Below are 27,595 nucleotides of genomic sequence, written 5' to 3'. Positions count from 1 at the left end.
TAGTATAACATTGTTTTTAAAAATTGTTCTCCTTAGACACATTATACACAGTCAATGATTTTCAGAAAAAAAAAAAAAGATAAATATGAATTCTGGTAGCACTGTTTGTTTCTGAGACTATTTTGGCAGAAAAGTTTAGGAAGATGAAAAGATACAAAGGAAATGGTTACCTTACAGTTAACATCAATTTGCCTCTCCCACTCATCTTCATGAAGGTTTTTCATCAATGTGTAGTACATGACTCCAGCATTGTTGATCAGAATGTCTACTGGTCCTAGGATAGACTCAGTTTGTTTCACAAGATCTTTCATCTAAAAAAAAAAGGAAATGTTACATCATAATAAACTTTGATAACTACCAAGCCAACTTTTTAAAAAATCAGGTTTCAAATAAAATAAGACTTGTAAAACTCAAAATACCATAATGCTTAGGCTTAGATTTGATAAGTAAGCACATCATAACAAAAGACTATTAAATAAGGAACACAATGCTAAGAGCTATAAACCCTTTAAAAAAAACAAAAAACTAAAAGCAAGTAAAGACAAGGTTCTATGTTACCTGAGTCCTATCAGTGACATCTGTTTTAACAGCAATAGCTTCTCCACCTTCATCTTTGATGGCTTTCACAATATCCAACAGAATCTGTTCTGACCTGGCAGCTAATGCCACCTTAGCACCTGCAGCAGCTAAGGCCAAAGCTGTAGCTTTACCTATTCCACTTGAGGCTCCAGTTACAATAGCCACCTGGCCAGCCAAAGGACTAGTCACTGATCCAAACAGGCAATAAGTTTACCATTTAATCAATCAGCAAATGTATTGCTACCTTACTATTTAGTTGACTACAATGAAGGATTTAAATGATTCTAGAGCTAAGAAGTACAAAGTAAAATGTAGGAGAAAATTTACAAGGTTACAAAGACAGTTTGTGTGGAAACAAAAACTCAAAAGCAGCCCCAGATGTGGTCCACCCAGGCAGGAAAAAAGGCAGGTTTCAATATTTTCAGAAAGAATATCATAATGAAATTCTATCAAAAGCAAAAGAATGGAGAAATAAGGCTGACAGATTCTGTGTGGTGCCCCAAAGGTCCAGCAGACCAAGGGATAGGTGAAAGTGAATGTGAAGTTAGATGTGAACCTGGCCTAACTGATGTCTTATAATGATTAACTGATCTAATTGTTTTGTAAAGGGTCAGTCTCTTATTCAATGCCTCTGACATACATGCACCCTCTGCAGTTCATATATGGAAAACTACTAATTAATTGTTGTTTGAAATTATGTCCAACCTATTTGCATAGTAATTAGATGTTTTCTCATTAAAAAAAATTAACATTTTTTTTTGTGAGTAAATGTAGTATTTAGTATGACAGAATTGACATAACTTAGCAATAAAATTGTAAAAAAAAATATTTTTGACCAAAACTCTAAAACCATTTGCATAAATGTGATACAAAAATTGTAAATAGTCATCTGCCTTACTAAAAAGCCTCCAGTGTTTGTTACTATTAAAAGTGAATAGTTGTAATAAGGGTGTATTTTTATGAAAAAAAAGCTTGCATAATTGATTTAAAACATTAAATTTTTCGCTTTCAGAAAAGAAAAAAGTAGCCACTGCATCAGAACTTTAAATGATCTAAAATATAATGGTGTCCGATTTTCATTTTCTCTTCTGGTTTCTGAGATCTAAACAGGACGGACAGACAGGCCACATAAAACGAATAGCGTCTTTTCCCCTTTCGAGGGCCGCTAATAATATTCTTAAGTTGTTTTTTAACTATAGGTAGCTGATGTAGAAAAAAGTGACATGAAGATTATAAAAGAAGTTGCTTCAAAAGACAACTCAGCATGGTGTAAAATTGAATAGAGCAACTAAGAAATGTTTCATACAAGATGAGAAATATAAATTACAATGAATAAATGTAGATTCATTTTCTAACTATACAGTGGGGTTTTTTTCAACTTATGTAAGCAGAAAAAGTTTAACTAAAAATCTTAAAGTTAAAGTAACATCTATTAATATTGAACATAAATCTTTAAAAGGATTGAACTTATTAAGTGCTTACAACTTAAATTTTTCTTTTGTCCAATTAAATTTCTTGCAGTCAGTTGCTTAAAGTAAGTGTTCAACAGCTTAACATCAGTGTAGGGATACAACAGGCCAATCTCACTGAGAACTTTTTGTAAAGTTGCGTTGTTGAAAGTACTCAGACTGGGCAGGAAGCTGGCATCACTAGAAATAGGATATAATTCATTATTCATAATCTTTTATGCTGTTCCAGTTCTATAAATAGATAAAATAAGTAGGTCCAGCTTAAAGTGTTACAAAACAGAAACCAAGTTATCAATACCTAATATAGGATTCTAATACTGGTGTCATGGCTTCAATACTTGGTGTACTGGACCCATTGCTTGATAATTCTTCAATGACCCTATTAATGAAGTACATAAATATATCAAAAGTTTCATGCCAATAATTCATAATGCCTGGATTTTCTAATTTAAAGCACTTTTTATAAATGCAATTAACCTTCTGTTTTTAAAAAGTGTTTTAAATATATATAAATATATATAAATATTGTGAATGAATGGTTGGAGTCAATGATTTTTATTTAGCTTGAAATAAGTTGCATTCAATAGCAAAGATAACCAACAAATGAGCATTTCCTATTGTCAGGGAGAGGTATGGCGAGAATGAATGTTAGTTTGATATGATTGTTATATCCCCTTGTTATGAATGCGAAGTGTTGCACGTGTTGTGAACTGAGTGATTAAGTCTATGTTGAATGTGCGAGAGAATGTGTTAGTCAGTAAGGTCTTGCTCCCGGTCCAGGAAGGTTGGACATTTACTTCCTGGACTGGTATTTATGCATTTATATATTTATAAGTTGATGATGGACTGGTGTTTTGTATATTTCATAACAGTGATATAATTGTGTGCTTTATTAAGTATTAAAGTATTATCGATATTCGTGAATATAAGGAGTTAGAGTTGATGTATATTAAGTGTTCGTATTTGAGTTAAGCAAGTATTGAATTATAATTGAGTAACCAAGAAAGTATCAAGCAAGTATTATTTAGTATTCAAGAAACCCCTAGAGAGCCAAGTTAAGAAACAACAAGAAAAGAGACAAGCAGAGCATAGCAGCAGTATATATATATAATCGAACTCTGACACCTATCTCTAACTCAGGATTCCATGGATTAGTGTCAGACTTGTTAATTATTTATGTACAGCACATCTTTCATTATTTAAAATTCTCAGTGACCTTTGTCCAATCTCTTTTGTGTACACAAGTAGGAGGAGGGGGTATTTGGGAGTAGGTTTATCTGCTGCTTTAAGGTATTTAACAAACACAAGTCAGGATTAGAACTTGAGACGCCTCGATGACAGCCAAGTAGCTCAGCCACAACTTCTGTTAATGCAAAAATGAAACCTAAAGTCAATCTGTAATAGAAGGAAAGAAAGCCAAATTTCCAGCCCTTACTGTTTTATGGATTGCAGACTATCACAATATATAAATCTTCCTTCATTGTTTATTTAACATCAGGTTCCATATAGGCTGAGCTTATTCATAAATATACATACAAAAAAACAAACCAGACCAATATTTCAGATTGTTATTTTAGATGAGTAGATGGCTACTTTTCAATATGACTTGTACACTAAATTGAAATTATACCCAAGTACACAAGTATACAGCATTCACTACCAAAGTACTAAAATCTATTGAATTGTCTCTTCTTTCTTTGCTTATTTACCTGGTTTTCCATTCATCAAAGTCAACAAGTTGTAGTGGATAGCCATGACTATTCATCCACTGAAACACTTGTCTGAAATTAAAAACAAAATCACTAAGGCATAAGAGAATGTATGGTTAGGAGAGACATTTTAACATTTCTTAAATATTACTGCAACAAATAAACACTATTTAGATATTTATACATTAATTATTTTAAATAAATTATTATTTTACGTGGGGGAAAAATGTGTCAAAATTTTGTACAATAACAAACAAACAAATATTTCTAAAAAAATAATAAAATAAAATAATAAAATAAGTTACTTGGATTTCATGGGTTTGTCATTGACCAAATGTAAAGTTTTCCCTAAAGCACAATCTGGGTTCTGGGTCAACTTGACTATGACAGTGGCTACAAAGTCTACAGGAGTCATCTCCATATTCCAATCTAAGTTTGGAGCCATGCCAGTTCTGGCACAGGCTTGAAGTATCAGCAGAGTAAAGTCATGGGGATTCCAATAAGCTTTCTTTGAGTCACCAGACAGGTTGCCTGAAATAATAATATCATATTTTTTAAAAAAGCAGTTTTATGTAAATATTTCAGACCACTACTGAAACTTATGTCAGTCATTTGAATACGATAATTAGCTCAGACACTTGGAACATGTCATTAATAACCATGGTGGAGCAAACCACAAACAGGATTTCATAGCACTCCTAAAAATTAAAAGTCACCTCCAATTCTCATACAATTTGTTGAGATTTCCCTCAAGTTTATCCAGGATCCTCACATTTCCAGCCGGTCAGTTTTTTCTTTCTTTCTCAATTTCATTTAATTTTCCTCATCAATACTTGAAGTATCACACTGTATCACAATGGCGTGATTGGCTGACTGCCATTAGTTCAGCTTTTCATTTAAGCATTAGAAAATATTTTAGCTCTTACCTGGCCTATAGATAGTGACAGGAAGACCACGGTCCCTAGCATGACAGACCAATTGCTCAGCAACCCATTTGGATTGCGAGTAGCCATCTGTAAGTTTATCAGCAAACTTGGTCACATCAGCATCCTCTCTACATTTTGTCGTGCCATGAGGGAAAACTCCATTGGTGCTGTAGACAAAAGAGAAAATAATTACAAGAAATGTAAAAAAAAAAGATATTAAATGAATAGTTTTTTTTTAAATAAACATAATTAAATAAAAATTTAAAGTAAGTAAACATTATTAATAATTTGGATTACAAAAACAATCATTAATGAACATGAATTGATATTGTTCCCTTTGCTACAGGTGTAATAAAACACTTTATGAAAAACTATTAAAATAGAAATTTAAAATAAACAAATATAAAACTTACACAAAGAAAAAATGCAAATACAAAGTTATCATAAAAATGTATATAAATATATATTTATATATATCTACAGTTAATGCTGATTAGTTCAATAAAGGTTTGTCAAGGAAGGTGTAAATTAGAATGTTAAAAGTGAAAAAAAAGCTATATGGTTGATTAGATTTTGACAGATCACTAAAGTTATAACTAAATTTAAAATACTTTTCTCAGAAAAACATGTAAAATAGTTTTAGTTTTCCTTTGTATTAAAAAAAATTCTAAGTGTAAGAAAAATGTTAAGTTTGCAGACAAATTTTGTAAAAAAAAAGAATGCAAGTTCTGTGTAATATTTTTTTAAATATGATAATGAAATATTTTTTAAAAATTCAGTTCACATTTAGAAAGGAATATAATAAATATATATGACTTAAAATGTTCTTCATTTTAGTATAATTTAAATATGAAATTCAACATGCTTAATTAGGCCTTAAAAGTATATAATAAAAAAAATTACATTCTATGCAGGTTTACAGGTTGTAAGATCTTGTTTAATGACAGAATAGAAAATGAACACAATGAAAATATAAAAGGGAAACTTTGAGTAATTTAAAAAATATACCTGTGCAAAAGATGTTTCAATCCTTTACAAACAAAAGAATAATATAATTTAGTTTTCCTGTTGTTTTAAATGGATTAAAACAATTATTTTAAAATCGCCTTTAGAACACTATTTAGTGATGGATTCGATTAACATTGTTGCTAAGGAGATGATGCTAGAAAATTTGAAAAGATACCATCATTATACCATTGTATGATCTGCAACAGTAATATCAACCTGATAATTCATTTTTGTCTTTATAAAGAATCAACCTGTATTTCTATGTCTACATTTAATGGCATAGTCACAACAAAAAAGTATAGCTATTTTTACATTCAAAATGTATAAAGATTTATCATATTAAAATGAAAATACTGGAATATAGAACATGATCATAAAATGCACTGAAATACTGTCACTTTAATTTTTTTCAAAAACAATATTGCATTTAGTGATCAAAACATACCATTCTTCAATAAAGAGAGACAGTCAATGAGATGACCATGTAAGTAGAATGAATATTTATTCATAATCATTCACAAAACATTTGTACACAGCACTTCCTCAGTCAACTAGAAATTTCAATAAAGTTCATAAACAAAACAAATTCCAAGCCATAGTTTTGGAATACACTTATTCCAGTGATGCAAACAATCATTAGAGAATTTTTGTCTCGAATATTCTGCCGAGTAGTTAACATAATGAATGAAAGAAGTTTACTTTCATAAGATGAAAACAAAAAAAAGAACACAGCAAGTAACACGTGTTTGTTCTGATGCTTTGCCAATGGCTTTTATCTTGCCTATTATGAAAAGAAGCAGTGAACTAGTGTATCCTTTGCAATTTGTACATACTTGGCTCTTTGAGAAACAGCCATCTTCAATGATGTAACAGCATAACATATACAAATCAATGATTGTTCTTTCTTACAATTATATAAAAGAATAAAAAAAAATAGACCTAACAAGACATTAGCAGTTTCTTTCAACAGAATATAATTTTTAAATTAATACCTATATTTCAGAATTAACTGCAACATTTATTGGCAATTATGCAAAGTAAGGATTGAAAAATTTTAGAATTTTTAAACATTTTTGTAAAAATCATTAGCCTTTAAAAATATATATGTAAACATATTTTGAAATATCAGTGCATATAACAATTAATTTTGAGCAGTAAAACAAAATTTTAATTATAAAAATAAGTATAAAAATTTATTTAACAATTTTAATTTTTAAAATATTAAACTTTTAGTTTTATAGGTATTAGTTATAATATCAAAAGGTTAATTCAATTCCAACCTTATATAGTGTAAAGCTTTTACTTTTCCTGTTGATGCAAATTGTATTATATTGGCAGTTCCCATTACATTAGGGCCATGCAATGCCTGAGGGGGATAAATTTAAAAGAAAAATATGTTTATATTTATATAATTGGAAAACATGTAATATTCAGAAATGAACATATAAACAAATCTTTAACACTAAAAAAACACAAATATGAACTAAAAAGAAAGTTATCTATTAGCTTCAAAAGATAAGAAAAAAATACATGTTCTTGTTTATATATCTATTAGCTATAACATCTAAAGAACACAGCATTTCATTAATTAGCTCTGAGATAAAGATGTATCTTTACAACTTACACTGTAAGGATAAGCCAAGTTAACTGATGCAGCAGAGTGGATAACAAAATCAATATCTGTGCAGAGATAAGTGTAGTCTTCTTCACTCAGACCAAGTCGCAACAAAGAAACATTGCCTGTAAGTAGAACACTTGTGCTGAATTTATGTCAAAATCTTTATCTGAGGGTTCCTGCACTGAATCTTGTAAAAAAAAACTTTACAGTTGCAAATAAAATCTTTAACAGTTGCACAGTAGTTTAAATGAAATGTATGATCACCTTTGCTACTTAACTGATATAAATGTATTATCTTATAAAGGAAATAAATTGGAAAGGCTGCATTTATCACATAGAAAGAATGTATCTATATAAATGTCACATTCAAATTTGTATATCATGACTAGGCATCTTAGACTGTAAGATTGAAATCAGAAAGGCAGCTCCCGAATAGGTTTTAAAGTTTCAAAGACATAATAAAATTAATTATGTCAATCTTTTGAAAAAGGCAGTCTAAATTATTCATTTATTGGATCCTCCATTTCTATACATGACTTACTAAGATCAATGCCATACAGAGGAACAAAGACTTTGACTAGAGAAACAAAGATTTGTCCAAAGCTGTGACCATCATGTCATGTTTCTATGTGGTGGTAGCATCCAGGATTACTCCATGCACTGACAGAACTAAAGATCAACTTTTTCTCAAAAGCTAGTAAAAAATACATCAAATGTGCAGTGGTTTATTTTTATTTTCTATTTAGGGCCACAAAATTTATTTCGCCTAGGGCCTCCAATTATCCTGTCAGTGCTATGACATAATGTCAAGAGACTGGATGAAAAGAGGTCTCAAATAAAAAAAAAAAGAACAACTAAATCTTGAAACATTTCATAGCCAAAGCACTAGTTTAAGTAGGCTGTACCTTTCAGAGGTGTTGCTCTTTGCATAAAGGCTTCTTCTAGTAAAGCCTGCTCCTCAGTTTCAGTAGTCTTGTCAGTTGCTAGTATTCCATAGCTTCTTAGTGTAGTTATAATTCTGTCAATGGCAGATCTCTGTGGTAGTTCTCTAACCAGACAATAGACTACTAACTGTAAAGCATTCAATGTAAACAAGTTATTAGTAGCTCGATGGTAATGAGAAGACTTATAGAAAATTACTTTATGTTTGAATGCTTTAATCCAATATATCTTACTAATAAAAGTTTCACATTAACAAGTTTAGGAAATAGACCTCAGCAGTGATGGGAATGAGAAAGTAAACTAACTATATTAGTTTTAAAAATGTTTATATGTTTATAATACATATATTTATTTTCTTACTTATTTGTCAAGAAAGGATAACAAATTTGAATTGATTTTTAAGGAAAAACATATTACTTTTGTATGTAATAGAAGTTCCTTTAGTATAAAGGCTCCTAAAAATCCAGTAGCTCCAGTCAGTAAAACACGACCTCTGTGGAAATGGTGGCCATGTTGAAATGTGCGCCAGAATGCACGCAGCTGCATGTCAAGGCTTAAAAAAAAATGAAAGCATTGAATTTATACAATTGATTATAAATTTATGAACACAAAAATGATCAATTATGCTGTTAAACTTATTTAATATTTGTACAACTTTTTTAAAGAAATTAATCTGCTTCATGAATAAAAGATGACCACCTGATTCAGTGATCACTTTCACATCTAAACACCCATAATTATTTTTCTATAGGTGTCAGGCACCCAAAAGAAGTGATTAAACTTGGGAATAGTCTAAATCCAGAAAAAGGTCTCCAAACTTGTTCAGTAGTAGTTACAGTTGAATAAGAAGTGTACCTCTCATTTACATCTCAACATTAAAAGAAATGTCTTATATAGTAATAAAGATTGATAATTAGAAAATGCATTAGTTTTGTAACATACTTGCTGACACCTTGATCATGTCTAGTCACTTCTGCATGAAGGTCTATCTTTGGTTCAGTTGCCTCACCATTAACATTGGAGATGGCTTCCGATCCATTGTTATTAGCCAGGCGAGCATCAATGAGCTTAGCTAGGCTGGAAATAGTTGGGTAGAGAAATAAATCTTTCACAGCAAGAGTGACTTGGAACTTTTTCCTAGCTCTCTGTAGAAGTTCTGTGGCCATAAGAGAGTGTCTGCCATAAAGATAAAAAGAAAATTATTCATTAACTATGAAACCTTTCTGTCCATACAATTATGTGAATCACACAATAACTAATCGTTCATTTAAATCAGCAGCTAGGAAAGTGAATAATGACTGCAGTTTTATGTACTAAACATGTGAGTCACATATGTAGATAGTCTAAATACATGATGATAACTAAGAAAAAAATGTATAAAAAAAAAGAAATTTATAGAGTGTGTAGAAAAAACAACAACATTTTTTTTGTTCTCAAAATGTGAAATTTCAAAGCAACTATAACTTTTTTGCTTTATTTTTATTATTGTTTATTTGAAATCCTTGATGAAAATGTATGGTCCAAAGATGTTTGCTCACCCGCCCAGGTCAAAGAAACTTTCCTGAATGTCAACCTCTTTCAGCTGCAGAACTTCTATCCAGATTTCAGCTAGAGCCACCTCTGTCACTGTGGATGGTCTTCCCTCAGCACCAACACCTTCTAACTGTTGGCATTTAAAATCAGGCAAAGCCGACTTGTCAAGTTTACCAGTGGCAGCAACTACTGGAATACTGAAATAGAAACATTTTAGAGTTTAAGATTATCCCATATGCAAGGGTATATGCCTTTCTTCTGTATTCCTTTTTTTTTATTTTGACTATTAGCACATGACATTTTATTAGCCATGTATTCAATTTTATAAGATGAAAATTTTCTTTATAAACCATTTTTGTCTTATTGCATGTTATACTTTAAAATTTCTTTGCAAATTAATTGGAGAATTCAAGCCATGAATATAAAGACGAATGATTAATTCAAAAATGTCAATAGTAGACAATGCATTCTTTTTCAAATGCCCTGATAGTGCATATGCTGGTTTTCTTAAATGTATTTCTAAAAATGATATTTACTCATTAGTTCTAAAATTTTAAATTGCTCTTCTTTCTCATTTTCAGAACATTCTAAAAAAAAACTGTAGGTAACTTTTTGTAAATATTAAAATAGCTATAAAAATTAGTTAACAATGGAAAGTTTGTGCTAGGATGTAATTATCTTCAAATCTGAATGAACATCCGAAACATGGAAAACAGACCAACAAAAATGTGATTAATATTATTATACATCACTTCAGTTGCAATAACATACAATATAAATTTGCAAGGAAAAGAAAAACAATAAGAACAACAAAGAAATTAAATGAAAAATGAAATAACATGAGCCTTACCTTTGAAGAAACAAAAAATAGGAAGGAATCATGTAAAAGGGCAAACGTTTTTTTAACTCAGCACGGACTTCTTTTTTGGTAGTTTCCCTTTCACTGACAATGTATGCCACCAAAAATTTATCATCTCCTTCATCACCTTTCACTAGGACAACACAAGCTTTGACCATGGGTAGTGAGAGGAGGCAAGATTCTACAGCCTAAAAAAGACAATTTACGATCAATGAAAAATTATGAAAATTATATATATATATATATAATTTTAAAAATAAATACAGTCAAATCCTACAAATGTTATTTCAAAGTCTCAGATCATATTTTGAACCCTCAATATCAATTAGTCATTTATCAGTCGGCAAATAAAAAGTCCATGACCCTGCCACCCGGGTCTATTGGTCTAAAACCCAAAAAATTTCTTTACATTATATATATATATATATTGTAGTGAGAGCTGGTCAACATATATGTATTGAAAGCTCGGACATGTCACCCCCATGCCAGGATTGAAGAATTCCTAAAGACATCCTGAGCATTAAAAATAAAAATAAACTTTATAGAATCCTAAATGCTGCTGGTAAAATCATTGGCAAAAAACAAACCCCATTTGGGAAGTTGTTTGAGACAAACATGTATAAAAAAGCTAACAAGATCCTCGAAATAAAGATTCACCCTTTGTGTCAGGAAGTTGTGATTTTACCATCACAAAAGACATACAAGACACCGATGGCAAAGACTAACAGACACAAACACTCTTTTGTCCCCCTGGTAATCAAATCATTAAATAAGAACAATCTGATATAAACTTTGTCACATGTAAATTATGAGTGCGTCTGGTGTGAATGAACACTTTGGTTTCTTATAGTTATAATGTTTTTTGTTTGGTGTAATGCACAAATTGTAAGACAAATTTCCATATGGACAATAAAGATTATTATTATTACTATTATTATTATGCTGAACTTGCAGAGGGAGTCAGACCCAATGGTTTCCCAAGAAAGACCTATAGAGATGTCCACAAGCGAGACATGAGAACCATAGACATCAATGAAAGAAAGTAAAGCTCCCCTTTCAGACCTAGCGATGATGTTGAGGTCATCTGTTTCTTTAACAAATGGTTAACAAGCAGGGTGTCATGTGGCCAGCACAACAACCATCTTTACTTTCTCCAACCAAATTCAGGTACTCATTAGAGCTGGGTGGACTCAGGGGTGCCCTTAAAAATCCTGAAATTCACCTAGATTTAAACCCAACCCCCCTTCTCCCATACTTTAAATAGCAGAGTCTATTTTTGTGCATACGTTTAGTGAGTTTTTATCTCAGACACTCTAAGAAATAGAGAATTAAGGGCAGGGAACTCAGGGTTCAAAGGGTTGAATCCTGCCTGAGCTTTATTGTAACTACATGAACTTGTTTTACATATGATAAAATTGAGCATCAGAAATATAAAATAAACTGCTACCTATGTAACTATTATTATGTTTACAATAGTTGCTTTTTTCACCACATTTAGCAAGCCTTCTGAAATGTTGGTTTGTAAATACCTGTACTTCAATAGAATAACCTCTGATCTTGACCATAGAGTCAACTCGCCCACATATTTCTAAGTTACCACCAGATAACATATAGCCCCAATCTCCTGTTCTGTACATTCGTCTGAATTAAAAAAATATTGGTATGCATTATTCATTTTATTTATGTTGTTTTTAGCATCATTTTAAGGTAGCATGAAAATAAATTTTGAAAGATCACTTTTTTTTTTTTTTTCAATTTCAAACACTGCTCTAAAATAACTATCATTCTCACTTTTGCTGGCCATCAACATCCATATAAACAAATCTTTGTTTCTGTACTTCTGGCCTGTTTAGATAGCCTCTTGCCAATGTTGGTCCACTAACATAAATCTGGAATAATTAATTAAAGAAATCATTTATCTTTCACTATGTTGAATTTGGATAGTTAGTATTTTATACAAATTTTATTTATGTTTATTATAATAAAATTTATCATTTATAATAAAAATATTTAAAAGCATTTAATTATAATATACTTTCAATAGTCAATAACTGTAAACTGGTTTGTTGTAAAAATGGAACAAATTTAAATTAGCTAAGTCTATAACAATAAGCCAATTCATATCAAAGTCAAACAGTGGATTTGTTAAAGCAGTTTTAAAATTAACAAACACAATAATGTCAGAAGTCAATTTTTCTAGAACAAACTATCAATGCAAACATACAATGACTAGCTAGTTACTACCATCAAATTTAATCCAAAATGTGTCTCTCACAGATATGGAGAGGGTAGGAGAGAACAAAGACTGGTAGGGAGCAAACAGATATAGAGAAGACTTTGGCCAAGGGAACATTTTTTTTCAAATACTTTTGTTAAAAACAGAACCTGTAATGACATTCAAATTCATCACAATACATTGAAATTAAAACATCAGGAATTTTTAACAAATGTAGTCTAGTTAACTACATTTGTTGTTTTATTTAACCTACTTATTTCCTGTTTATGTAAATTTACAGACATTCCTTCAAAAAGGAAGACTATTACATTATGTTAGATAGTTTGATGCAATCAATATGTAAAGTGCCCACCCCTGATTTTAATATTTAAAAAAAATAAAATAAAAAAGATTCAGGAACAGTGTCATAATTTGTATTATCAAAAATATATCCAAACAAAAAAGATTTTGTTTGAATAGAATACCTCTCCAGACATGCCCACTGGCTGAACTTTGTTGTCTTGATTGAGGATAATGATCTCAACACCTTCCATAATGTGTCCAACAGGACAAAACTTTCTGGCCAATAATGACTCCTATTAAAGACAGTTTATATACAATTATACAATTTTATAGAAATTGTATTTAATATATTTTTTCTCAAAAAAAAAACTCATTGGTAAAATGTTCAGAAAAATTCAGAACCAAAGAAATTAATTGCTTAAGCATTAATTAAAATGGGGACAAAAAATCTTGTACTATTAGAGATTCAGATGAAAACTTTGAAAAACAGGGAGGAGCTAAATTTTGTTTTTTGTTCACTAATAAACATTTGACTTTTGTTAAAAACAGAACCAGTAATGACATTCAAATTTATCACAATACATTGAAATTAAAACATCAGGAATTTTTAATAACTGCAGTCTAGTTAACTATATTTGTAATAATTCTATTCTTTTATTTTTGCTTTGTTTTTTTAGTAAATGTAATAACATTTTAAATATACATTTTGATATTTACAATAAATAAAATGGTTAGGCCAAAAATCTGTACTTGTACTATATTTCAAAACAGCCAATGACCTTAAAATTCCTGTAATACTGACTCAAGTCCTCACACGCTACATCATGACATTCTGATATACTGTATAAGTTGATAAATCTGACCCAAGGCATGTGTGTCATACACCGATCTAACAATGATGTGGTTACTACCTCTCCACAAAACCAAACCTGGCTGAAAAGTGTAATTAAAAATTATTTCACAGAAATACAGTTATGTTAAAAAGGAATAAAAGTAATTAGCTAAACCATCTCATAATAGGCTGATTGGAGGTAAACAATAACATCTATCTGAAGGCATATACTGATAGAATTACTTAACTGACTAATATGGTTAGTTTAAAAAATGCATACACAAGTTATTTTATTCCATGTTGTAGTAGAGTATAGAATATGTGAAGGAATGCAAATGATGCATACTAGTCTCAAAATTTCAATTACTTATAGACTGTAGACTGGTCAAAATGGTTAAGCATAAATATGAAAAACATTTTTTTAAAATACAACTTTAAATAGATTGACATTTGTAGACTTGTATTCAAGGTAATAAATGACATATAAAAAAAACCTTTACCGAACAGTTTTAAAGCTTTCCTTCAATGTTTCAGGTGGAATAGTATTGACAACTGTCTCTAGAAGACTAGGTGTAAAAAGCATTCTTGTAATTTTGTTCTGGGCTAAAAAGTCACAAAGCAAGGGCGGGTCATACACAACACTGTTACTCATGATGTACATGGGAACTCCTTTCATGAGGGGACGCAGCATCTCCCAAACAAAGAAAATATTGCAGGCCTCCCTCTCCTGGTTGTCCTGGTAAGGGAAGTGTGTATGCCGATGGTGGTATGAGTATACAGCACCACGTTGTGGGCATGTGATGCCTAGATTAAATTGATTTGGACAAAAAATATAATTAATCTCTTGTCATGTAGTCAAAAATACAAATATCAATAAATGAGAAATATTGCTCTAGCTTGTGCAGACCCATCCTAAAGTGTGACTTGAAATAGAGAGAACAAAAAGTGTTATTCCTCTAGGTTTAAATATACATACCCCTGAGAGAGGATGTTTAGGCGTACTGAGTGGGTATAGTTGTGTTATGGAAATGGTTTGGAGGCATTCATACTGGATACAATTTAGCTTTGATGCAATGAACCTTAATTATCTTAAATATTTACATACATATATGTGACCTTAAGTGAGCATTGCTTCATTAGGGCTTGTTTATAAATTAATAAAGATAATGGGAATACTCTAAATGAGAAAAAATTTATCTCAAGAAATATGATCAACACAAACAGTCATTAATTTCTGCAATGTGTTATGTTCCTATAAATGTATAATTCATTCAATTAATTGTGGGGTATTCAGTTCAATACTAACATCATAAGAAAAAATCTCATTGCCAAGTAGGATCTGTACCCAACAGAGACTTTGGAATGAAAACCAAACCCTTATCCACACACTACCAGTAAGTATAATTTTATTCCAGTTTGACCGGTAAACTTGTTTAATGCACTGGATGTAAACAATTTTATATATACCTTTAAATATAGTATAAGTGAACTTTTAAAAAAAAAATGTTTTTTTTTACCTTTTGGTTTTCCTGTAGTACCCGATGAGTAGACTACATAAGCCAGACTATCTAAATCAGTAAGAGGGTCTTGGAGTGTGGCATTATTCTTCTGATTCTCCTCACTGAACCTGGTTTGCCAACCCTCATCTAGTACCAGAACTTGCTTAGCTAAAAGAAACATTTTTTTACATATAAGATTACATATTTATCAAAGAGGAAAGCTTAAATTGTAAACTTAAAAGCATAAATGCTTAATAATGGTATATTACACAAATTTCATGGACTAGTCAAACAACACAATGCTGTAATTCATTATCAATCACTAAGAATGTATGTAGTGTTTTTTGGCTCTTTATAACAGTGTAATTAATCTACTCAAAATGCAAAGAAAGAAAAGCATCCATGAAAGAGTATACTTTGAAAACAAATTGAAAGATAGAGACTAGTTATCCAAAAGATTCAAGCTTTCATTTTTTGAACAAATTAAATGCTCCTCATTTATTGAAAATATGAAAAACATGCATATATGTAACACTGCCGGACCAAGTAAAACACTAAATTCACTAAATTTTTCACTAAATCTTTGTTTATTTGAGTCCTCATTTATTGATGGTAAATTTTGTTCAGAGGTTGATTATGATCTCTTATAAGATGAAAGAGATGTATGATTGATAATACCATTGAGGGGCCCAGGCTTTAAAAACCATTTGTACAGCTGGAATTTTTATTCAAGATTTCACTGTATTTGAATGAAGAGTTAAATATTGCATAGGTCATTAAGTAATTACCTCTGTAAACAATATTGTTGTCAATTGCTTGCCAGACCATAAACTCTTAAGAAAGTAAGTTTAGCTAGATTTTTATTTCTAGGTTTGCTAATTATTTACAATTATTAATATGTGTCAGAATTTTTTACATTTTATTTTAAAGTGTCTTTGAAAGTAAATAGTTATAATATTTACCAGGATAAGTATCAAGTCTAGGAGCAAGATCGGGACTTGCTAAAACAATTATAGGCTGGGCATCTTGAAGGACAGACTCTAGCATAGGAGTGGGATAAGATGTGTCCAAAGGTAGATAGCCAGCTCCTAAAAAGAAAATAATATACTCAATTAATGTTTGATAAAAAATGCATTTTACAGAAAGTGCAATACATGGCCTATGTTATAAAAATTTTGAATACTTAAACCCTCTAGCAAGCACAAGCTGTATATTAAAACAAAAAAAAGTAATCTATATTTATAATTAAAGATGTTAACAAAATATCACACGAGGACTGGGCAACTGACCTGCTTTCAGAATAGCGATGTAGGTTGCAACAAAGTTGATGGTTTTTTCCAGGTAAATTCCAACTGAGGTTTCTGCTTTGACTCCATGACTCTGCAGTATAATAGCCAATGTGTCTGTCCACGAGTTCAAATCAGCAAACGTAACACTTTGATTTTCTAGAAAATTTAAGCAGCAAATGAAAAGCAAATGCCATGGGAGAGAAGGGGGGAGAAGATTAAAACATTCTGCAATTTAGGTTGGAGGAAAAGCATGTAGATTCTAACTATAAATATAATAATATAAAACAAATATAGATGTTCTTTTCAAAATTATGTCTGTGTCAGGTAAAGACAATCAATTGATGATTTCTAAATTTTAGTTTCTGTCAATCTGACATAGCCAGAGAAAGCAAATGCAGGTATTCTATGTACTGGCCATATAAGACACATTAATAAAAACTTATTATGAATAAAATGTTAGAGAGCTCTAATATAATGTATTTATTGAAACTGAATATGTCGTTTCTGCATGAAGATTATTTCACCCTAAAACCCTAACCTTTACTCTGGTATAGCTAAAGGGATAAATGTATTTGAAGTGTAGCCTCAGACAAGTCTAAGCCCCATGGGCATGGATGTGTACCAAACACCAAACCAGTTCAAAGGGAAGAAACTAATTTTACATAGGTCTATCTAGATCTATATATATCTATAATTTAAAATTATATCAGCCTTTAATTCATAAATGATATAATGACCAAAAAGATCATACCATCAGGACTAACAACAGCAATGGCATCAGGTGTTAATTTTGCTTGCTTTACAAACTGTTCATGAAGTAGACCAACAGATTCATATTCCATTATAAAGCTGCTTTGTTGTTGTTTTTTTTTATTGTTTTTTACTGTCCTTAGCTGATCTATATAGATCTCTATAGAATCTAGCTCCTTGTTAATCTGCTTCAAAACTAGACTCTAGATGATAGATCTACTTCAAGTATTAAGTTTGCCTTAAGTGCTCTTCTTAGTCTTGAAGCAAAATGTAGACTCTAGGACACTCTCAACACTGGTAATGGAAAGGAAGCAATATTTTAAATTAGAGATTATTTTAGAATCTAGATTTATAAAACTAGATTCTATAGAATTAAAGTGTCTAGACTCTAAATCGTCCATCTAAATTAGATTCCAGACTTACAAAGTTTTTCTATTGGAAGGAGGATCGACAACTGTATCAAAAATAAAATTATTTCAAACATTTTCATTGTCACAGTATAAATATTTTTAACAGTTTAAATTAATGTAAATTAATGCATAACACAGCATTAAATCATTTCGGAATCATATATATTATATTTCTGTGGTGACGTCCTGACATAATTAAAATGCTATTTCGTTTATAATAATTCAATAAAGTTCTATAAGCCCATTTAACAGTAATGTCATTTTGATTTGCAAACATCCAAACTTTGTCGACAAGGATACCCAGTTCTTTGTATTTTAAGAACGAGTTTCTCTTTTATAAACTTTTGAAATGTATAGCAAAAAGTCGCTTTGAAAAATATTAGCCGTGTCTGCATAGAGGGTGCTCCATGTTTTCTAGTATGGTGGTCAGGATTTCAACATTTCGTAAAAAATGAGTCACCAAATGTCAACAGAACTCACTGTGTGGTTCATCGACGAATGTAAGTAATGAAAACACTTCCACAAAAATTACAAGAAGCAATGTAAAACATCACTGCAATGATCTAATGCAACATGCTCTGATTTGCCTGAAAAAAAAAATCAGATCCTTCCAAATGAAACTTCAGATTGGCAAACAAGTTTACATGTTGCCAATCTTACCTGCTCAGCTCTATGAGGAAAATGACATTGAACCTGAGAAATTAAAATTTCCAGGTGCAAATCTATCTGACCTCAGGTTTGCACATGCCAGAAGTCCATTCAAAGTCAAAATTGAAGATGTTACATAGACTAATGATTTCTTTTCAATATCAGTTAAACAAATCTGGATCAAGTGTTTGCAGTCTAAGTTGTGCCATTTCTTCCATTTTCAATAGTATTTTTTTTGTGAAACATGAGTTTTCCAGCCTATTAGTTATCAGGTCTAAATACAGCAAGGAGACTTTATGCGGTACATGACATGGGTTATCATCCTGCGAAGACTGTCCCAAGAATTCCTGGTCTGGTGAAACAGAAACAAGACAGTCCCAACACTATTGTAACAATGTATTCTACTACTGCTCCTCCATGCTTTTCAAATGGTCACATAAATATGAATATAGTAAATACTAAATAGAAAAGTAAATAAATGCTAGTCAAAGATAAAATTTCATTCATTTGTATTTCAATAATCTGGAGAAATGTATATATATTACAAGAATACAATTAAATATTGTTTCGTGATTAAACATTATAAAGCCTTGGCAAAATCTGAGTTTATTGATGCCAAAATATATGGAGACTGTTTAAAATAAATTTTGGTGTTTGAAATCAAATTAAGTGTGACAAAATTTGTTTGAATTAAATGAAAACACATGGCCCTTTGACCTTAAGTATAATAACAAATATAGGTTAGGGGTAAAAATATAAGTAGTCGTCCTTATTCTTCTTAAACTAAAGAAGAATTTGATACTTCATTTTATTTTCTACATCAAACCATTATCAAATAATGCGCTGTCGTCAAAGTCAAACTTTGAATTTTTGGCCTATAGGTCTTTGAATAGCATAGTCTATATATTATATATAAACTACTCTAGAATCTAGTCTAGATAGATCTCTAGACTCTAGATAGAACTCTTAAAATAATTATAATATAAAATCCATCTAGAATCTAGATAATTAATACTAGTACTCAACTAGATTAGTAGATATATTATATACTTTGGCCTAGAATTAGAACTAGAAGTAGAATGCCCTCTAGAGATCATAGATTGACATAGATCTAGATATTATCTATACTGACTATACTGAGTATATAACTAAACATATATTTTAATATATATTTTAATATATATTATTATTACTATGACTATGGCGAATTCGTATTAATATATACTCAGTCAGTCTCAGTATAGACTATAATTATAAAATAGTTTTTTAGATAGATCTAAATATTCTAAAGACTCTATCTTAGTAGACCTATCTATAGTATTCTATAGATATAGATCTAGTTCCCTACTATTATAATGATAATAATAATATAGAATATAGGGCTAGCGGCTAGGGCTAGATCAATAATATTATAGATCTCTTGAAAATCTGATTAATCTCTTCATCTATTTGATCTATGTCAGTATGATGAGTATCATATATAGTAGTTTATTTATTTCGGACATTACATGAATTCGGACATTCCCTGTTTTTTTGTGGTCATTAAATAATTATTTTAATATTTATTATAAAACTAGCGCGCTGTATAATGTGCTTGTCCATTTTCCAATGACTCTGACACAATTTCCTTCCATTTAGCTGTCTTTTTATGTAAGAAAAACGAATTTCAAATTTGTTAGTCAGGTTGTTGTTTTTTCCTATGTTACCCGGATGACTTTACCTCTTCCTAGAGTTAAGACTATATTTTTTGATTGGCTAAGTCTATACTAATGAGCCCGGCAATATTTATTCTGTTTTTGGAGCTAATTTATTTGATTCATAAGCCAAGTTTTCTAATTCTATACACAAAAAAAAATTAAAACGGTGTCCGAATAAAATTACGATTTTCTTACCAAAATTTATTTCGGACAGCCAGTTTTGGACATCAATAAAAATGATCTTATATTATATTTGTTCGTTTGTTGTTATTTTTTTTAATAGAGAATAAATGGGCAAATGTTTGGAGTGAGCTTGGTACATTGAATTAAGTTAAATGCTTAGATCTAGACCTACTAGATAGATCTAGATCTATATAGAGAGAATATAGAGGATTCAGTTAGGCAAGAATGGCTATCGTAACCTGTAGGGGCCTACTATACTACAAAAGATCATCTGTATTAGAAATTTATTAAATTAATAAACAAAAAAAAAAACACAAACATTCAACACACATCTAATCATGCAAACCCCAAACATTCAACACACATAAAATAAACAAACATAAAATAAGTCTAAAAGTCGGTGCAGAAATCACTATTCCAGTGACCTAATTTTGGTAGAATAAGTGTGTTCATATTTTTATTTTTTGTGTTATTTATGCATAGTTTGAAAACATCATAATGATTTCATGTGAGGGGCTATGCCTGGGGATCTTAAAATTTAGTTAATGTTAATATAGAATTAAAATCTGAGTTTATTGATGCCTAAATATAGAGACTGTCCGAAATAAATTATGGTGTCCAGAATCAAATAATGTGGGTCAAATGTGTCCGAATTAAATGAAACCACAAGGCCTCTTTGACCTTAAATATAATAACAAATATAGGTTTGGGGAACAAATATAAGTAGTCATCCTTATTCTCCTTTAACTAAAGAAGATTTTGATACTTCATTTTCTTTTCTATGTCAAACCATTGTAAAATAATGCGCTGTCAAAGTCAAACTTTCAAATTTGGGCCTATACCTATAGGTGTCCGAATAGCATAAACTACTCTATATATGTCTAGATCTACTAAAATCTACTTACAATCTAGATCTAGAATCTAGTAGATTATATAGGCTATAATATATAGAATCTAGATCTAGATTATTCTAGATCTACATTATCTACTCTAGATCTAAGATTAGTCTAGAATAGTCTAGATACCTCACTGCCTTACTGATTCTGCTTCTGACCACTTACGTTAATTAAGACCAGTTAAGTTAAGCTTACCAATTAATAATTATTCATTTATTGTATAAAATAGATCTAGATCTAGATCTAGTAAAATAGTTTAGATTGACTAGTGACACTTGTCTCTAGTCTCTAGACTAGATCTAGAAGGTCTAGACCTCTAGATCTATATGAGTTAATGTTTTGCTTGTGGGCTAAACGTTGCTGTCCCCAATAATCACCTGATTTTAGAATTCGTATTTTTAGTTTAACATGGTTTAACTGTCGAGGCCGCGACCAGCAGACGACAAAGAGGAGACGTTACGTTTACATGGAAAAGAGAGGCGAGTGGTGAATCAAATAACACACGAGTTTGCCAGAGGCGCGCGTGAGCTCTGTCGAAAACCATGCACATGGTCTCATTTGAAAGTGATTCATGGATTCCTCTAGATTCTATATCTAGATAGATCTAGACTATCTAAAAGAGTCTATTAATATATATATACGCCTATAAAATATGAGATAGATCTAGATCTAGACCTAATCTAGACCTATAGGCCTATACTTAGAATGTTGTTTTAACGAGTTCTTGTTTTACTTGATTTGCTGTATGAATCTAGATATATATTAGAATCTTTTTATCTATTCTAAATCTGTCACTTTGCCGCATGTTTATCTTTTATGTGATCATTGTGATGGAAGTTATTGCTTTATGTCAGATTTTTCATTAGGCCTATAGACCTCTACATTCCCATTGTAGGCTTTCACTGTTATTGATAGACTAATCTCATAATTAAGTATAATCTAGAATCTAGCCTTAGTCTACCGGACCTGTGTGATGAGCACTTTGCTATACGGAAGTGAAACATGGTCAACCTACTCTTGGCAGGAAAAAAAGCGGAATGTCTTCCACCTCCAATGCCTACGGCGGATCTTTAAAATAAGGTGGCAAGATAAAATAACCAACGAGGAAGTGCTACGAGGAGTAGGGTGCCAGGACGTCCACTCTGTTATCAGCAGCAGACGCCTTCCCTGGCTTGGCCACGTTCATAGAATTCCAGTAGGTCGACTTCCACAAGACATTCTGTATGGCGATCTAATAGAAGGCAGGAGAGCCGCTGGTCGCCCACTTTTACGGTATACGGATGTATGCAAACGCAACATGAAGCTCTTCAGAATCGACACTAGCAGGGAAAAAGTAGCACTGGATAGATCTACATGGAGAGAGAGAGAGCGCGCGTAAAGTAAGGGTCTCTGATTGCAGTTGCCATACACAACAGAAGCAGAAAGAAGGGAGAAAATACAACGACGCCTTGTGATTACATATGCCCAACCTGCGACCGCAGCTGTGTATCAAGGATTGGCCTCTTTAGTCACACAAGAAGTTGCAAAGGGAAAAGGTCCTCTCTCGAGACGTAAAATGCCATAGAATAATCTAGATCTAGTAGAATGACAAATTAGGCTATAACATATCTATTTTGATAGACATACATATAGCAGACTATTATATATTTTCAAAAAATTTAGACCTTTATTATATAGCCTGTAGATCTATTGGCTCTATATTATAACTCTAGATCTATATTCTAATATGTTCAAATATTCCAACTGCTTAAATCATACCTGAATGGTTCCATGATATTAAGAGAATTTTGTTTTTTGAAGCCTTAGTGGAAGTTGACTGGAAAATATTGTCAAAATTTCAATTTTACTCGCATTTGAAGAAATCAACACTAATCTATTTTTCAATATGCTCGTGGAAACGTCCACCCTGGGTGGCGGAAAGGCTAAGAACGAGAGCAAACAGGGCCTCCAGTGGGATAGCACACTAGCCGTCCGCATCCATTGCACCGTTCCACTGCGGGGTCTATACGGGCGGTGTTCCCCCCCCACACACACACACGGAACGCTAAAGGAATATGAAGTGTCCCCTTCGTGGACTCAGCCTCCGGCTTCGCATGGGATTGGGAACTCATTGCATTGGCACAAGGCACCTTGACCCATGATCAAACGGTTGTGATTAAATGATCATCTAGTTGTTGGGGGCCTTCAGACAGAAGGGTCAGTGAGGGCCAATCTTTCATCGAGGCCACGGGATAAAATCCTTTCTCGGGTCAGAGATTCGTAAAAGGGATTCGTTTTATCTCGAACCTTTTAGACATCTCAACGAGGCCCAAAAGAAAAGTCCTTATTGAAGACATGCGCAGAAGACGTAAAGACAAGCTAAATAGATCCCCGGCTTTTTATCTGTATCAGTTGAGGAAAAATATGTCGGTCTCAAATGAGTATGCGTAATCATGTGAAACACTGCACACATCCTAAATCTTCGGAACCGAAGACATTACAATCATTAAGTAATTATACATATATCTATTTCCCTGTTGTTGTTGTTTTTTTTTCGTGTGTTACTTCAGTAGGGTGTCAAGATAGACCAAGTATTTTGTTGTCCTACTTTCAGACAAATAGCTTGCACTACGACTATAGCGACTTTAATGAGACGAAAAGTCTTTGTTGCCGTAATGAAGGTAATTATAACCTGTCATCTAAACCATTCATTATCCTCATGGGCTCTGTCAACTGTAGCTTACTTAAAGAATGACCTTCACAAATACTGTTTCCCACGCACTGGCCTAAATTTACACATCAGATCTGCAAAGCTTTGTTTTCAGTGGTCCTCAAATAGTTTCAAACAGTAAAGTTTTTTTTTAATTTATTATTATTCTTATCGGTATAATTTTAATAATCAGGGCATGACAGTTCCATAAAGAATCGACTGTTGAAAATATGAGAGTGTCTCGGAGAAGATTATATAGAGCAGTGTTTCCTGAACTTTTTACCTTTACGGAACACTTCGCAAATTCTTATTTTTTCAGAGAGATTAATTCGCGTGGTGGCCTACTAGTTAATTGTTCAGTAGTTCGTGGAACACCCATTCAGGCATCGAGGAACACTAGTGTTCCGCAGAACACGGTTTGGGAAACACTTATTGCAAAAGTTATTCATGCATGCTGAATTTGATACATTTCGGAGGACTGCAGATAATTAGAAAAAAATATATGCATAATGTGCCTTGTTGATGTCTAAGGGCTGAGCCGAAGGCTCTTCGAGCCCTAAGTTTGAAAAAAAAAACTGGTTTATTTATATGTGAATATAATATGAATACTTAAAAATAAAACTGATATTTAAAAAAAAAAAGGTACGTCAAGAACATTTTTTCTTGATCGGCTTCCAATTATTTGTTTTACTGAAAAAAAAAAAAGAAAGAAAGAGACTTACACTACGTGCAGTTGTAGCTCTATATGTGGTAATATCAGAGGACTATGTCCACAGTCGTGTAGCACAATACGCAACGCAATACAACTTTCTTTTTTTTTTAAACACCGTACGATACCTACATTCAATTTGAAACACCAGTGTTTCCCAAACTGTTTCTCCTTGACGCTAGTAGGCCGTGATTTAAATGCACACAATAGACTAAAAATTGATTTTATTAGCTCATCTTGGCAACGGAACAAAATCCCTTAACAATAACATCACAACGAACTTTGAACTGATCGAGTATATATCGAAATTGAACAAAAGCATTGTCGTAGTTTCGTGCTAAACATCGATATTAAAAGTGTAAAAAAAAAAAGGACAGTAAACTGATGGCATTTCTCCCCACTTGTAATAGTTTGATCTGTTCTAAGTACAGTCTTCAGCATGCCATGTAATGTACTTGTCGAGCATTATTTACAAACATGTTTAAAAATTATTATTTTTTACCATCCCTCCCATTAGCTTTTAAACTCTTCATGGGTTGTGGATGGACGCTGGACTAGTATTTAGAGATATTTCTATTTCCATACGCTAGAACAAGTGCTCCTTCTTCCCTAGTGCCATTAGAGAATAGAATGGGTTGCCTGAAGCAGCCAGGAAAACCAACGACTTAGCAGAGTTTTAAGTCATTGATTAACATGCATAACTAGATTGACACATGAAATTCGTAAGGACGTAATTATCTTTTTTTTTTGAATTAATGTCTGTAATATATAAGAAAAGAAAAGGGCTCTAACTTCTAATAATTTTCCTATAAAGTTTCTAAGAGTTTTTTGGCGAAAAATTGCTACCTAATTTGCCAAACAATGAAAACTCTGGTTTGACCGTTTTATTTTTTTAAAATGTAACACCATCTTAACATTAAATTTGTATTCAATAAGGATAAGGAGGAATGGATTAAAAGAAAAAAAAAACTTTTTATGTTACTTGTTTAGATAATATATTTATCAAGATTAGTTTTAAAATTTAAAAATACACAGAATAAGTTCTGCATTGGCTAATCCAATGTGTATTTTATATTAAGAAAAAGTTGCGAACAGTTCTTTGGTTTGAGCAAAAATTCGAATACACTTTGAAACGAAACACGTTGATTAGAAAGGAAACGACATGCATATTTTCAAAGAGACAAGAAGAATCACTAAAAAAAAAAAGTTCACACTGACAATGATTACAATGGTTGATACTGACAACGAAAGGCAATCTTATCGTCTGAGTGGTCACATTGCATTTTATGGATATTTCCATACTTTTGAAAAAATATTTATTAAGCCATGTGCCAAAGCCATGGTGTCACGAGTTCTTAACTTAACTAGATGTAGGTATACAGTTATCAAATAATACTCTGTCACTACGCATTAAAGATCTTTTTCCCAGTGTGGAGAACGAATGAATTCATCGTCTTAAACTTTGCACTGTGTATGCATTACAAATGGAGGATCTACAGTTGTCGCAGGATTAGCTGTATTTTTTGGGATTAAAAAGTTACACATACGATAAAATATTTAAAAAGACTTGCTCAGCACATACTAGTTCCCCTTTCTGAACTTGCGATCTTGAGGGCAGATGATGTCAAGGTTATCAAGGTTATCTGTTTTTTGTTGTTTTCTTTTTTTTTTTGGCGCACGGTTGACGAGGATGTCATGTTGCCAGCACAACGACGATGCGCCTTTACTTTTCCCAAACTATGTCAGGTACCCATTAGAGCTGCGTGGACTCAGTGGCACCCAAAGACCCCGAAATTAAAAATACCAGTCTTTACCAGGATTAGAATCCAGGGAACACGGTTCAGAAGCCAAGCGCTTTACCACTCTCCCACCGCGTCTCCTCATCATACAGGCCTACTAACGGAGAAGAAATGTTCAACTGAATCAAGATTATATTACCAGATACGTGGAAGAAATGCGAGATGCTTCCCGAGCAATGGTAGTAAGGATGAATTAAGGGTGTTGTATCACGAAGCCCTATTTAGAAAGTAGCTACTATAGCCATCAGAAGTCATATTATTTTTGTGCATAGTCAAGTACCGTGATAAAATCATTTCACTATAGCCATCAGAAGTCATATTATTTTTGTGCATAGTCAAGTACCGTGATAAAATCATTTCCACAAAGTAAAAAAAAATTAAGAACTAAGCCACAAAGCTGACAACTAGATCTATGTTAAATCAAAATGATTTTATGGGGATAAAAATTGTGTGTAATGAAATGGACAGTGATTACATGCCCATTTTATTACACACGGAAATCAGATGACTTTCCAGTGGAAAAGCTTTATCAAGCGTAACACAAATGTAAGTCTTTTATTACTTTTCTGTACGGCTCAAAATAATTGTGGATAACATTTTGTTTTGACAAATCCTCATAGTAGATAAAACTTCCATATCTAGCAATTACTTAATTGAATTTAAATTATCATTAAAAGGAATACTAGAGAAAAAATTAAACCTTATGAAAAAAAAATTGGATTACATCAGTTGACTGAGTCTTTTGAATGGATTACATTTTAAACATTATTAATACATTTCCAATAAATGTTTATGAAACTTATATTTATTGAAACCAACTCTATTTTGCAATATATCCTCCATGATTCATGGGCTAGGAATCCGTTTTCCACTAAACCGGTACAGTTGAGTGCAAGTCAATGGGAAAATCTGATTGATTTAATCCGAAGCACAAAGATATAATCTCTAACATTACATGATTTTTTGCCCAGTTTGACTGAAGAGCTCCATAATGTTTCCAAACCAGCTATTGTTATTTTAGTTCTTATTCCTA

At 31.9% G+C, this 27,595-nt stretch overlaps 1 protein-coding gene across 4 annotated transcripts in view; it reads right to left on the bottom strand.

Annotated features, from left to right (window-relative positions):
- Window positions 1-27,595, bottom strand: part of LOC106067310 (uncharacterized) — a 31,581-nt gene that overhangs the window by 2,721 nt on the left and 1,265 nt on the right. The window contains exons 1-24 of one of the 4 annotated variants that reach the window (XM_056037867.1): window positions 21,743-21,843; window positions 17,533-17,825; window positions 16,782-16,937; window positions 16,455-16,580; window positions 15,511-15,660; window positions 14,494-14,797; window positions 13,941-14,094; window positions 13,344-13,454; window positions 12,435-12,532; window positions 12,173-12,284; window positions 10,635-10,831; window positions 9,790-9,981; window positions 9,194-9,427; window positions 8,669-8,804; window positions 8,215-8,380; window positions 7,316-7,431; window positions 6,972-7,057; window positions 4,684-4,850; window positions 4,063-4,288; window positions 3,758-3,829; window positions 2,347-2,427; window positions 2,062-2,228; window positions 559-767; window positions 171-311 (exon numbers count right to left, since the gene is read on the bottom strand). In XM_056037867.1, coding sequence (XP_055893842.1) covers window positions 171-311; window positions 559-767; window positions 2,062-2,228; window positions 2,347-2,427; window positions 3,758-3,829; window positions 4,063-4,288; window positions 4,684-4,850; window positions 6,972-7,057; window positions 7,316-7,431; window positions 8,215-8,380; window positions 8,669-8,804; window positions 9,194-9,427; window positions 9,790-9,981; window positions 10,635-10,831; window positions 12,173-12,284; window positions 12,435-12,532; window positions 13,344-13,454; window positions 13,941-14,094; window positions 14,494-14,797; window positions 15,511-15,660; window positions 16,455-16,580; window positions 16,782-16,937; window positions 17,533-17,623 — 3,492 coding nt within the window. In that variant the 5' untranslated portion in view covers window positions 17,624-17,825; window positions 21,743-21,843. The other 3 variants (XM_056037866.1, XM_056037864.1, XM_056037865.1) reach the window with 3 other exon arrangements.

The sequence above is a fragment of the Biomphalaria glabrata genome, chromosome 8, assembly GCF_947242115.1.
Source record: "Biomphalaria glabrata chromosome 8, xgBioGlab47.1, whole genome shotgun sequence".
Taxonomy (NCBI): Eukaryota; Metazoa; Mollusca; class Gastropoda; family Planorbidae; genus Biomphalaria; species Biomphalaria glabrata.
Note: the sequence above shows the minus strand (reverse complement) of the source record. Positions and strands in the feature narration are given on the sequence as shown.